Source organism: Palaemon carinicauda, chromosome 22 (genome assembly GCF_036898095.1).
Source record: "Palaemon carinicauda isolate YSFRI2023 chromosome 22, ASM3689809v2, whole genome shotgun sequence".
In the NCBI taxonomy this organism is placed as follows: Eukaryota; Metazoa; Arthropoda; class Malacostraca; order Decapoda; family Palaemonidae; genus Palaemon; species Palaemon carinicauda.
The window spans coordinates 13433623-13448648 of record NC_090746.1 but is presented as its reverse complement, the minus strand read 5'-3'; the positions used below and the strand labels follow the sequence as shown (position 1 = coordinate 13448648).

Sequence of the window (15026 nt, the reverse complement as noted above, 5' to 3'; positions counted from 1 at the left end):
GTTATCCGATATATTAGACATGGTCTCTAAGTTAAAAATAATAGTATAGAAACTGTGCTGACAATGAACTGTCCGCAGATTACAGCGGTGTATACCTGCACATCTAATAGTGTGCCCACAATCATAATGTTTAAGAGCGAACAACGAAGAACCTGGAAGCTGAAGTTATTAAAGCCAAAATTAATGCTCCTTCACCATAGATTATAGAAAATCGTTTCAAATATGTGTCCTCAAAGCTTAATGTAGGTCTTGCAGGGCATACAAATTTTCTGTATATGACAGCACCAAGAAAAAAAGCCCTTAAATAAGTAGGTTATAACCACTTCTGTGTCATTAGAGAACCACAATATGCTTTCATTTTAAGCATGTGATATATATATATATATATATATATATATATATATATATATACGTATTCATGACAAACATGATGCGTGGTGAATGTAATTAATAAAGTTTAAAAATTACATAATTCAAATAAAAGTCCTCTATCCTGTAATATATAACATAATTAATGTAAAATTCATTTCATTATTAAACATTTCTCGTGTCTACATATACATTTTAATGACATTCCCTTGGTGTATGCTTTAATACAAGTAAATGGAACATTGGCGCCATCTATTGGCAAGAGCCGTGTTTACAATCGATTAGTCAATACAAGGAGTATAGACGATATAAGTCTGGACACTACAAGTGACATCTCTGACAGGAGATAGTCTTAGAATCTATAAAAGAAGAACCGAATACTATAAATGAAGCATTTCATCTATATCTTGACAAGTTATACATCAACGTATAACTAGGAGGCAGACGAAGTTGGTCACTGACGAGTGAAAACGTCGCATCTTGAAACCCACTGCTGAATATTCTATTCGAAAATGGCTGACGCGGAACAGAAAGCCATGCAACTGATGGCCGAGGCTGAGAAGAAGCTGACCTCGTCCAAGGGCTTTCTGGGATCTCTTTTTGGGTATGTTAATTTTGCGTTATTTGTAACTGTGTGTCGAATGGGGCAGTCCCTCATATACTACGATTACAACATATTTCTATAGTGGGTTAGGGTTGGGCCAGACTGCTCTCGATTTAAGGGAACACTTAAGATTAAAATGTGTCTTGTATACTGGTCTTTATTGTTGGTAGGTCAATTCCTCTGGCCATATTCAGTTGCTTTAGCCATGTTCAATTGCTTTGCCCATGTTGCAAACTGACGTTCTTTATAGAAAGTAAAACTGGGCTCTAGATGTCCAGATTTGCAGAGAGGTAGTTTGCTGAAGGGATGTTATGTCATAAAACATCTTGGATCCTTCGTAGGAAGTTACATCTAAGTTCATGAAGTAAAAACATCTTAGCCTAACCTAACTGGTAAATTTATAAATTAAAACTCTTTTATATACGGCTTCATAGAACGGTAGTTTTGTGTATCTATAGGTGGTTTGAATGTATTTTGTAATGATTTCTGGCTTAAGTCATCAAGTATTGAGCTATGGTGGGTCGACTACTGAGTAATGTTAATGAAACACGGTCAAAACACTGGAGCTGTTGTTTGCTAGGACTCTTGGACGCATAGAAAAGGGGGGTTTCCATTCCATTACTAATGCCTAACTTGAGCTAGGTAATGATTTGTTGGTTTTTGTTCTGTTCATGATTAAACATCATCTCATTGCTCACATGTTCTGGCATGATTACCTGGGTTATTACCCAGGGATTCATGGCTATGAGTGTAAACGAATGTACTAGTAATGTTTTATTGAAATATGAAGATTAAAATCTTTTCGGAAAAAATGTTTTAATGTAAAATAAAACCACTTAACCTACCTTACGTTACCCTACCCGGATTTGTTTTACTAGGCTGTAGTGCAAAATTAGGTCATTGAACTCCAATGTCTTTATAGATCAATCAAATTGATGTAAGCTTTGATGGGAGCATAGCTAAAAATAGAATAACCAAGCAATCAAATAGATCTCAAGTAGTATGTATAATGTAGGGATAGACATACAGTTAAACTTTATTAGGTTAATATATAATCTATAATTTTTCCCATTAATTTATAACGAAACTGGAATTAGCTATTAGAATTGGATGGTTACTTGCTAGTATTGTCATTTCTCTAAATATTAATAATGGGGTTTGGGCATAATAACATACATATCGATTGATTGAAATGTGAATGCCATTTCACTGTCTTCTCCATCGTTTAGTTTTGGGAGACATTCTTGGTTTCTGCATGTGTGTTGTTTGCCTTCACTTTTGCCAGCTGTTCAGTTTATTGTATGATGTAATCATTACCTAGCATCTTTAACCAATTGACAGCTTCCAAATATTTATTCCTATGTTCCTATATGTAGTTTTACAAGACATTTTTTTCCTTTTTCGCTTCAGTTTCAACATGTTTGTCAGAGGAAGACTTCTCCAAAAAGGGAAGTTGAATATACTTAGAATAAAATTTAATTTCATCTATTTCAGTAATTAACTGTTGAAATGCTCCTTTTTGCTCATCAGAAAGTAAAAAGTATCCCCGTTATAATAACCCACATGATTGGGGTGCTCGGCACATCCTTGTACCACTTGGCAGAACATAGGAGCAGTGAGATGATGTTTATTTATGAGCAAAGTGAGTCACAGCGGAGCAAGAACCATCTGTCACATATGAATTTTCCGGTATAGATTATTATGATAACCTTAATTTCACGCCTCTTGCATGAACCATATATTTTTCCAACTAGTTATCTTGTGTTTATCATGTAGTCATGTAGTTTTTAGTGCTTCCCCAAACAAAAACCCCCGTGTCCGCACCCTTAACTCCAGTTTACGCACCCTTAACCCTAGTTTTCCCATCCTAAACTCTAGTTTTCCCATCCTAAACTCTAGTTTTCCCACCAAAACCCGTTTTCCCAGCCATAACCGCGGTGTCCCCACCCCAAACCGCGGTGTCCCCACCCCAAACCGCGGTGTCCCCACCCCAGACCGCGGTGACCCCACCCCAGACCGCGGTGTCCCCACCCCAGACCGCGGTGTCCCCACCCCAGACCGCGGTGTCCCCACCCCAGACCGCGGTGTCCCCACCCCAGACCGCGGTGTCCCCACCCCAGACCGCGGTGTCCCCACCCCAAGCCGCGGTGTCCCCACCCCAAGCCGCGGTGTCCCCACCCCAAACTGCGGTGCCCCCACCTAAATCTCTGGTTTTGCCACCTAAAACATCCATAATTGTTTTATATGAGGGCTGGTAGGAAAACTCAAGAGTTGCTGGTTTGCCTCAATATTCATGATCATTGTTATGGTCAGCTATTACAAAAACATTGACTATGTAAAATCTACTTCAGTGTCTTATTCCCTTATTAATAGATTCAGCACAGAAAATAGTAAAACTGTAACTTTAAAAGAAAATGATAGCCGGCAAAAATGAGAATAACTATACATTGTATTAAAGAAATATTTACAATATCTTACAAGGTTCATAAAATACTCAGTTAGCCTATTAATAGTAATTTACAAAATTCAACATAACACAGGACTGTGATTTACAAGTCCCTATAATTTGAGACCCGTATTATATGACAGGAGAACGACGAAATCAAGGTCAGCAGGAGAATTTCCAGAACGCAGTTTCAAAGGTAAAAGATGATTATCAGGAACAGTTTCTGATATTCTATCTTCCAAGAATTTCTTATCTTGAAAAAAATTGTAGCATCTAAATGAAGTATAAAGTTCAGTATTACACCAAGTGTCATAAGATTTCTCTTTTCACAAAGGAACAGTTTCTGATATTCTATCTTCCAAGAATTTCTTATCTTGAAAAAAATTGTAGCATCTAAATGAAATATAAAGTTGAGTATTACACCAAGTGTCATAAGATTTCTCTTTTCACAAAAGCAGCCTTAACTTAACAATGGCTGAAAGTAGTCTCTCCTGGAAGCCTGTATAGTTCTGTCTTATATGCCCAGAGACGTTGTCTCAAAAGTTCATGATGGACTCTAGAATGTCCAAGGCTAATCTTAAACCATTGTTCTCTAGTCTTGGGTAGTGCCATAGCTTCTTTACCATGGTCTTCCACTGTCTTGGGTTAAGAGATCTCTTGCTTGAGGGTACACTTGGGCACACTATTCTATTTTATTTCTCTTCCTCTTGTTATTTTGAAGTTTTTATAGTATATATATAATAAATTTATTTTAATGTTATTATTCTTAAACTTCTCTCATAGTATATTTCCTTATTTCCTTTCCTCAATGAGCTATTTTCTCTGTTGGAGCCCTTTGGCTTATAGCATCCTGCTTTTCCAACAAGAGTTATAGCTTAGCAAGTAGTAATAATAATGATGATAAAAATAATGCAATGGTCTCATTAGGCGGCTTCAGAATATTTTCGATAATCTACCAGTAACTTGTTCTAGAAAACTGATACTTTTCATTTAAAATTCATTAAAATATTTAATCTTAGGTTTATCTTTACATATAAACCTTTCTCAACTCTTATAAAGATAAACTGTAGTTGTTCCAACACGGTTACTTACCTAGAACTACCTTCTTAGGAGTTACTGGTTAACTCTACCTAACCGACCAGCTTTTTGTATAGTTTACCCTCTTCCCGTTTTCTACGGGGTCAACCTTTGGCAGTGTGGTACGGGCCCTGAGGCGACCCGGGGTCGGGCAGCGTGCTAGCTCAGGTCGAATCGCCAGTAAGTTTCTGGTCGCGACGTGATCAACATCTCGCCGCGCTCTCTCTTACCTGTGCGACCCTTTGTGTCCCCCGATCCTTTGTGCTTACCGCGTGTTACCCACGTGTTTCCATTTCACTTTCCCTTTACATCCTTGTGTCTCTTGGTGTGTTAGCCTTGTGTTATGGAGCATCCTCGTCGTTGCCCTTGGCCTGTGGCTGGGAAGTCTTGCTGGGCTTTCCTTTCCAAGCCTGAAGTTGATCCCCACTCCTTGTGCTCCACGTGTGGGGGGAAAGCGTGTTCCCCTGCCTCTACGTGCCTGGAGTGTGCTAATTGGACTGAGATCCAGTGGGTGCTCTTCGGGACAAAGAAGAAGAAGGCAGCTAAGAAGTAGCCTAAGGACTCCAGCATTTCTTCTCCTGTGGTTTCGCCTGACGCCTCGGCAGACCGTAGCGCCCGTCCTTCTTCCCCTACCCAGCGTAGGGGACGAGGTAAGTCCGTTGCTGGGAAGAGGCCTATTGCCCTTCCCCAGGAGTCTGATATTCCTGTGGGGGAAGTGTCCAGTGTGGGGCAGGCATGTGTGGGGCCTGAGTGTAGTGCGGAAGTGTGGGTAGGAGGCGAGAGCCTGGTGCCCGCAGGTCCCGTCTCCTCGGAAGATCCTATGTGGGGTAGGCCGAGTGTCGATACTTCCCCTGCCTCGTGGCGTGTTTCGGGTGCGTCAACCGGCGGGGGAGACACGGAAAAAGGTAGTTCGTCGTCTTCGGACCCCACCACGTGGGTGGCCCCTAGCACTCCCTTCAGGTCTCCCGTTAGAGGAGAAGAGGATGTGGAGCAATGGCTCTGTAAAGGGCTCGCGCGGTCCCCTCCGGCTCCCTCGGCTACGCTACCCCCCGTGTTTCTGCAACCTCCCACACCTGAGAAACGACGAGAATTTCCCCCCGCAGTCTTGGACGTGTCGGGCGGTCTGAGAGCTCCGTCCTCATCCTCGTCATCGTCGTCGTCATCGGACTCTTCTTCTTCTTCGTCATCAGAGGACGAGGACAGGAACCTTGGGAAGAGGGAGAAATCCCGCAAGAAGAAGAAGTCTCGTTCCCGATCGAGGCATGGTAAGAAAAGGTCGAAGTCCTCTAAAAAGAAAGCGAGGAGGAGTAAGTCCAAGGACTGGGTGAATTTCACAGTGCCCCGGAGCGAGCTGTTTAGGTTTACCACAGCCGCGGCCGCTTCCGGGTGGCTCCCTAGAGCCTCGCCTTCTGTGTCTCATCCTCCTATCTCCTCCTTCGGACCAGCCGCCCGGTAAGAGGGTTCGAACCGGGACCCCCGTGTAGTGACTGGCCCAACGGTAGCCTCCGTCCCCTTCTTCCCTTAGGAAGGATATAAGGGGTATGAAGGAAGGCTTAGCATCGACCACGGGCACCTTGGAGGCCTTCCTTAAGCACCAAGGGCGCCCGTCGGTCCGCATGGATCCCCCATCCACGGAGCCCCCCGTGGAACTAGGTACTCCCATGACGGATGCCTTCGTCCCCACGGGGCAGCCCATACCACTGGCAGGCTCGTCGGGCGTTGGTACTCCCATGACGGATGCCTTCGTCCCCACGGGGCAGCCCATACCACTGGCAGGCTCGTCGGGTGTTGCCTTTCCCACCGTCACGGCGTACCCCCGTACGGAGGAACTGGTGACGGAAAACCTGGTTGAAGGAGGGGAGTGCTCGTTTGACGACATCTCCTACCATAAGGTTCTGGCCCTAATTTGGAGGCATCACTGGTTGGATGAGCCCAAGCCCTCAGCTGCAAAGGCCGTACTATCCGGACTGTCCGGGATGATCGACAGCCCGGTACACCAAAAGCCCTCTTTGTCTCTCCCTCTCGCTCAAGACGTGAAGTTGGGGATGGAGCAGATAGATGAGTACCTTGCAGGACTGGCAGAGGCCCCCAGAAGCCAGAGTTCCTCCAAGCTTCTTCCGGGCCTAAAATCCCAGAAACGATTTTACGTTCCCGAAGGGCATCGCGGTGGTCCCTGTGCGGTAGAAGCAGCGGTGACCGCTCTGAACCAGGGAGCCTCGGAAGACAGGGCCTCCACTACCCCCGTGTGCTTTTCCCCGTCAGAAGCCTCTATGATGGAGGACATGGCACAGGACCTGGTCTACGTGTCCTCCTGGCTGGATTGGTGGTCTTGCGCTTTGGTGGGGTTTCAGGCATCCCACGACCTCTCCCTCCCAGACAATCAGGCCATGCTGAGGGATCTTGTTAGTTCGGGAGGCAAGGCCTTTAAGTTTTTATCATCCCAGTCTCTGTCGGTGGCTACGAACTGGGTCCTGAGGAAAAGGGATACGGTACTGAGCAAACTGGTGCGGAAGTTGCCGGACAGAGAAGCGAGGAGGCTGAGGAATTCCTCCGTGTGGGGGAATGACATTTTCCCCATCAATTTGATGGAAAATACAATGGAGAAGGTGAGGAAAGTGAGAGAAACGGATCCTAGGCCCCCCCCTATGAGGAAGTCTACGTTTAGAAGAGCCTCAACGGACGTCCCTCACTCCTCACAGGCCACACCCTTGCTGCCTCGAAGGGAACCACCTTCAGCTCCTTGGCTTCAAGCCTCGCAGCAGCCCACCTGTAGGGCCACCGCAGGCCCTCAGTCAGCCTACAGACCCTCCTACGGTAACGCTAGGAGAGGTAGATCTGGCCGCTCCTCCAGAAGAAGGTAGGAAGAGAGGCCCCCTACTCCTTCAGGAGCCCCTAGTAGGGGGATGCCTCAGACATTTTTGGCAAGCATGGCGGGATCTCGGTGCAGATCCCTGGACGGTGACGGTCCTGAAAGAGGGCTACAGACTCCCTTTCCTAGAAGAGCCTCCCCCTCTCATCCCAGCCCATCGGGCCGAGTGGCTGGTTCCAAAGGACCCCTTGAAGAGGTCGGCACTACAAGAGGAAGTAGCGTCCATGATTGACAAGGGAGCTTTGGAGACAGTGGAGAACCCCGGCCCGGGTTTCTTCAGCAGGCTCTTCCTTGTGGAGAAATCGACAGGAGGGTGGAGGCCGGTCATAGATCTTTCAGCCCTCAACAAGTTCATCTCAAAGACGGACTTCAAGATGGATACCCCCAAGACAGTGCTAGCAGCCTTGAGGGAGGGGGATTTCCTCATGTCTCTCGACTTCAAGGATGCTTATTTTCAAATCCCTGTGCACTCCTCCAGCAGGAAGTTCCTCCGAATCAAGTGGGAGTCCAGTGTCCTGCAGTTCAAAACCCTGTGCTTCGGCCTCTCGACGGCCCCGCAAGTGTTCACGAGAGTGTTCGCCACGATCTCGGCATGGGCACACGAGAAAGGCATACGTCTACTCAGGTACCTGGACGACTGGTTGCTTCTTTTTGCCTCAAGGGAACAACTGAAGGAGCAAGGCGTTATGTTGCTCGACCTCTGCAGGGTGTTAGGGATCACGGTCAACCTAGGGAAGTCTCAACTAGTCCCCAGCACCAGAATGACTTGCTTGGGGATGGTCCTGAACACCCAGTTAGTAAGGGCCTTCCCCTCAGGGGAGAGGTTAGCCAACCTAGAACGTATCCTTCAACCCTTCCTGACGGGACAACCCAGGAGGGCCAAGGACTGGCAGAAGTTACAGGGTCATCTGGTTTCGCTTGAAAAATTAGTACCGCAAGGGAGACTCAGGCTCCGCCCGGTACAGTGGAATCTGAAGGAGTTCTGGACCCAAGGCAAGGAGCCCCACAAAATAGTCCCAGTCCTCCCGAAGACGAGAGAGACCCTTCTTTGGTGGAACATCAGGTCGAACACAGAGAAGGGAATGCCCTTCGCCCCCGATCCCCCGGAGATGCTGCTGTTCACGGATGCATCGAAGGAGGGTTGGGGAGCACAACTGCTAGGAAATTCGACAAAAGGGCAGTGGTCCAGCGAGGAGGCGTCTCTCCATATAAACATCCTGGAAATGATAGCGGTTCTGAGGGCGTGTCGACAGTTCGTACACTTCCTGCGAGGAAACACTGTGGCGTTAATGTGCGACAACGCCACAGTAGATGGCGTTAATGTGCGACAACGCCATAGTAGTGGCGTATGTAAAGAAACTGGGAGGTATGAAGTCAAGGGTCCTATGCGCCCTAGCCACGGAACTCTTAAGAGTGGGCTACAGAAGAAGGGATAGAACTGACGGCAAGGTTCATCCCAGGAAAGAGGAATGTGATGGCTGGCGGGCTCAGCAGGGCGGGTCAAGTGATAGGTTCGAAGTGGACCCTACACCCGGAGGTAGCTCGAGCAGTCATCCTAATGTGGGGTTCCCCAGTGATAGACTTATTCGCCACACGTCTGAATGCCCAACTCCCCGTGTTCTGTTCTCCAATCCCAGATCCGTCAGCAGCGTTCGAGGACGCCTTCCAACATCCCTGGGACGGTCTCGATGTGTACGCCTTCCCTCCCTTCAGTTTGATCAGGCAGGTGTTGAACAGAGTGAGAGTGTCGTCCACCTGTCGATGACTTTGGTAGCGCCCTGGTGGCCGGAGAGAGACTGGTTCGCAGACCTAAAGGAATTAGCTCTTCGTCCTCCTTGGCCGCTTCCGGACAGGCCAGACCTCCTGCGTCAACCTCACTTTCACAGGTGGCACGAAAACCCTCGATCCCTCCGCCTTCACGCGTGGAGGTTATCGAGAAGCTCCTGAAGAAAGAAGGATACTCATCGAGAACCGCGGCAAGGATGTCGGGTTATCTACGGCGTTCCTCGGCAGTAGTCTACCAGGCAAAGTGGGCAGTCTTCCTGAAGTGGTGTACACCCAAGAACATCAGGCCCTTAGGGGCGTCGATCCAGGACATTGCAGACTTTCTGGTGTACCTGAGAGACGATGTGGGTTCGTCCATTCCGGCCATCAAAGGAGTTCGAGCAGCCCTAGGTCAAGTCTTCCTCCTTAGGGGCATTGACTTGGGAGCCTCAAGGCACATCTCTATGCTCATCCGCAGTTTTGAACAATCATGTCCCCCCCAGGAGGTACGGGTTCCGCAGTGGGACCTAGCCAGAGTTCTCAAAGTTCTGTCAGAACCGCCCTTCGAGCCTCTCAGGGACGTACTAGACAGAGAACTCACCCTTAAAACAGCTTTTCTTTTAGCCCTGGCCTCGGCAAAGAGAGTTAGCGAGTTACACGGCCTCTCTTACGAGGTCTCACACTCCAAAGGGTGGAGAGAAGTTACCTTTAGGTTCGTCCCTAGCTTTGTGGCGAAGACGCAGAACCCAGCGTGTTGGGATCCTCGGTTTGATGGTTTTTCGGTGCCAGCCATCCCTCGCTCCGACAACCCGAAGGATCTACTCTTATGTCCTGTGAGAACAGTAAGAAAATACCTGGAGAGGACTGCAAAATTCCGCCATAAGAAAATACCTGGAGAGGACTGCAAAATTCCGCCCTCAGATCAAAAATTTATTTATCTCAACAGGCCGGGTGAAGAAACCGGTCTCGAAGAACTCTATCTCTTTCTGGCTGCGACAGGTGATAAGGAGGGCCTACGAGGCTTCTGGGACCCCTCTCCCAGGAAACCCAAGGCCACATGATATTAGCGGTCTGAGCACCTCCCTGGCTTTCGAGAAAAACATGGCTGTGGGTAAGATCCTGAAGGCTGGGACCTGGTCCAGACAGTCCACCTTCACGGAACACTATCTCAAAGATTGTACGAGAAAATCCTTAGGCAGGTTTTCCATTGGCCCAATCATTTCGGCCCTTCAAGAGATCTAAGGTCATAGCCCCAGGGTAACCGGGGGTGTTAATGCCAAGAGACACCAGTTCCTTCCTTAACTTAACCCTCCTTTCCTTCCTTCCCCGGACCGTCCGGGCCAAGAAGATGTTGAAAAGACCTTAGTCACTTAAAGAGGACATGTATCGGAGTTGGTTTTGAAAAAGGTAAGCCATTTAGACACTAAGTGAGTTTTTTGGATAGTTTCCCCTACTTTTCGTGCAGTTTTCTAGTGGTCGTGGAACCAAGACCTCCTTAGAGGTTCCCTCTCTCGCGTGCCTCCCCGTCGAATCCTGATCCCTGCAGGACACTCCCACCTCCTAAAGTGTAATTCTCCTAAGAAGGTAGTTCTAGGTAAGTAACCGTGTTGGAACAAATCACAAATTTTTAAGTAATTTGTATTTTTCCTAACATACTTACCTAGAACTACCTTCAGGTTATGGCCCACCCATCCTTCCCCGAGAACCTGCAGGATCGAGTATTACCTATTCCAACGAAACTTACTGGCGATTCGACCTGAGCTAGCACGCTGCCCGACCCCGGGTCGCCTCAGGGCACGTACCACACTGCCAGAGGTTGACCCCGTAGAAAACAGGAAGAGGGTAAACTATACAAAAAGCTGGTCGGTTAGGTAGAGTTAACCAGTAACTCCTAAGAAGGTAGTTCTAGGTAAGTATGTTAGGAAAAATACAAATTACTTAAACATTTGTGATATAAATTTAATAAAAATATAACAATCAGAAAGGGATAAAACACAAGATAGGAAGTAGGAAAAATATATGGTTCATACATTTGGCTAGAAATTAAAGTATCATATACCCTTTATTAATTAGGGTAGGTAAGGTTATGTAATGTAAGATTGATTAAGGTTAGGTGGTAAATATTTATTGTAGCACAATATGGGTCGAAATCTGTATTTTTCGAATTGTATATACTGTATATAAAACTTTAGAAATTATGACTGAAAAGCCACATTGTTCTAACATCTAATATAAACCCTTTCGCTCTTTCTTATTGATACATATTTTGGCGAAAGCTGAAACCCAGCTACCCCGCTCTCACTCACGCCGGTGATATGACATAGCTTTTTATTTTATCTTGGTAGAGTATTGTTCTCCTGTCTGGTCTTCAGCTGCTGATTCTCATCTTAATTTGTTGAACAGGAACTTACGGTCTATTAAACTTCTTATTCCTGATGTACGTATTAATCTTTGGCACCGTCGTTCAATTAGTTCATTATGTATGCTGTATAAGATTTTTCATAATATTGACCTTCCTTTACATTCAGATCTTCCCTGACAGGTCCATCCTGTTCGTAATACTAAGGATGCAGTTAATTCTAATTGTCAGGCCTTCTCAATCATGAGGTTCAATACTACACAGTATTCTAGAAGTTTTATTCCAGCTATGACCAAGTTGTGGAGTGATCTTCCTATTCGGCTAGTTGAATCAGTGGAACTTCAAAAGTTCAAACTTGCAGCAAATGTTTTTATGTTGAACAAGCTTACATAAATTTTTCTAGTTTTATATATAAATATCTGTTTTAATATTATTGTTTTTTAAAATATTTTTTATTTTAATTGTTCATTGGTTATATTGTTTTATTTCCTTATTTCCTTTCCTCAATGAGCTACTTTTCCCTGTTGGAGCCCTTTGCCTTATAGCATCTTGCTTTTCCAACTAGGGTTGTAGCTTAGGTAGTATTATTATTATTACTTGCTAAGCTACAACTCTAGTTGGATAAGCAGGATGCTATAAACCCAAGGGGCTCCAATAGGGAAAATAGCTCAGTGAGGAAAGGGAACAAGGAAAAATAGAATATTTTAAGAAGAGCAACAATATTAGAATAAATATCACTTTATAAACTATAAAAACTTTACCAAAACAAGAGGAAGAGAAATTACATATACGATAGAACAGTGGGCCCGAGTGTACCCTGGAGCAAGAGAACTCTAACCCAAGACAGTGGAAGACCATGGTACAGAGGCTATGGCAATACCCAAGATTAGAGAACAATTGTTTGATTTTGGAGTGTCCTTCTCCTAGAAGAGCTACTTACCATAGCTAAAGAGTCTCTTCTACCCCTTACAAAGAGGAAAGTGGCCACTGAACAATTACAGTGCAGTTAGAAGAATTGTTTGGTAATCTCAGTGTTGTCAGGTGTATGAGGACAGAGGAGAATATGTAAAGAATATGCCAGACTATTCGGTGTGTGAGTGTGTAGGCAAAGGGAAAATGAACCGTAACCTGAGAGAAGGATCCAATGTACAGTGAACCCTCGTTTATCGCGGTAGATAGGTTCCAGACGCAGGCGCGATAGGTGAAAATCCGCGAAGTAGTGACATCATATTTACCTATTTATTTAACATGTATATTCGGACTTTTAAAACCTTCCCTTGTACGTAGTACTGTTAACAAACCACCCTTTAATGTACAGAACACTTAATGCATGTACTACAGCACCCTAAACTAAAACAGGCACAAATATTAAAGGCGATTTTATATCATGCGTTTCCTAAACACCTAAAAAGCACGATAAAAAATGGCAACCAATGTTTTGTTTACGTTCATCTCTGATCATAATGAAGAAACAAACTCATTTAGTGTACACATATATGTATAGGTTAGTTTTTGCATCGATTATATTGATTATACAGTACTGTATGTTGATTTTTTTATTACCAATGTTTTAGTTTACGTATTTTTCTTAGGACTTCCAAATGAAATCTTTTTCTTTATGACGCCGCCTGAAACGACGGCGTGTACGCTCAGTAAACAACCACGCTCAGAACAAACAAGGCATTTAACGTGCATGATGATAGTGATAAATAATGATACAGTACATACAGTATTTACAGTAAAAGCATTTACAAAATATGTTACCTTACAAATATAAATTATACAGTATTGTACGTAGCAAAGCAGGAAAACAATTTACGAGAGAGAGAGAGAGAGAGAGAGAGAGAGAGAGAGAGAGAGAGAGAGAGAGAGAGAGAGAGAGATTGTTTTACGTACGTAAATGTAAATTTTAAACAAAAAAAATATGATAGGTTACAACATGTAGACTTTTAAAACCTTCCCTTTAACTTAATGCATACAGTACGTACATTACTAAACTATAAAACAGGCAGTAAGAATATTAAAGTAAAAAATAAAGATTGTTACTGTACTCACCACGAAAGAAGTTGAAGAAAAACTTGAATGGTGATGGCGATGAATTTGCTGCACAGTAGAAATGATGATGATGAAGCTGATGATGTGTTCTACTGTGCAGTCAATGATAGTATTTTACGTCTCTTCAGACGGAGGTGTCTTTTCCTGGGACACCTTTTCAACTTCTTCATTTTACGAATAGAACTTACCTGGCAGTTATATATACATAGCTAATTATCTCTATTTCGGCAGAATTTTTCTAAAACTAGGCAACCGCCTTGTGGTGGTTGGGTGGTAACACCCGTCAAAGGGTGGTAGGAGGAATCATTCCCGTTCTCTGTTCTTCAGTTCATCTCTGCCGGCCGGATCGATAACACGTTGGTCCGTCATTAAGAGTTTTTTCTTCGATTTCCCTGCTCGGTGTACCAGTCTGCTTTTTTTGGTGAAGTACTCTGATTTGGGGTTTTGGCGATCGTTGTATTTTGTTTTCTCTTAGTTTTTTTGTTTGCTGTGTTTCATTATGAGTGAAAAGAGTCATTACCGTATCTGTGCGAATGAGGAATGTAAGGTGAGACTTCCCAAAATGGCGGTTGATCCTCACACTGTTTGTTCTCATTGTAGGGGTTTTGTTTGTGCCCTTGATAATAGGTGCGGGGAATGTAAGGTTTTGGATGAGAAAGATTGGTTAATTATGAAGCGCTATGTGCGTAAGCTAGAGCTCGATAGAGTTAGGAGAGCTTCTAGGTCTAAGTCTAAGTCTGTTAGTGGTAAGGAAGACGAACTTAGCGTAGATTTATCTATTGATCCTATTATTGATTCCTCTTTGGAAGTTGATCCTTCCCTTGAGGTAGTAACTCCTGCACCTACTACAGGTTCCGTATCTACGGATGACCCTCGGTACGCTAGCCTGGCGGCCGAGTTGAAGGCCATTAAAGAACAGCTGGAGGCCTTTAAAGGTAAGGAAAGTGAAAGTGCTTGTGTTAGTGCAGTGGAGGTGGCGACCGACCGAATCTGTCATACCCCTAGGCCTAGACCTCTACCAAGCTCCCAGGACCAAGGGAGAAGGTACGTCGATGACCGAAAGGGGGTGAGAGGTACGTACCCTCGGTCAGCCGTCGCCTCAGACAGTCCTGTTGTCTATTCCCAGGCTGCTCTTGACCGTCACGGGAAAGACGAGTCGGATGTGTTGTTTTCTTCTCCGAATTCGTCCAGACGTAAATGGAAGTATGAAGCTTCAAGACCTACTAAGAGGAGATGGAGCCGCGACGAACGGTCTCGTTCTATCTCTCCCGGTTCTAGCAGTTATGAACCTTGTCCGTCGGAGGATGATTTCGACTCCGTGCCTGTGAAAAGGACGAAGCCTGCTGCCGAAGATACGAGTGTTATTCGTCAGCCCCCCCCTTCGGATCCGCAAGACCCAGCTGATGTTGCTAAATCCTTTATGTCTGTCATGCAGGAACAACTTTTGACTTTAGTACAAGCCTTTAGCCGCCCTCACGCCCAG

At 45.1% G+C, this 15026-nt stretch overlaps 1 protein-coding gene across 1 annotated transcript in view; it reads left to right on the top strand.

Moving 5' to 3' along the window:
- Nucleotides 1-750: 750 nt before the first annotated feature.
- Nucleotides 751-15026, top strand: part of alphaSnap (Alpha-soluble NSF attachment protein) — a 177485-nt gene continuing 163209 nt past the window's right edge. Inside the window, exon 1 of the mRNA XM_068345975.1 lies at nucleotides 751-973. Coding sequence (XP_068202076.1) covers nucleotides 882-973 — 92 coding nt within the window. The 5' untranslated portion in view covers nucleotides 751-881. The remainder of the gene's footprint in view (nucleotides 974-15026) is intronic.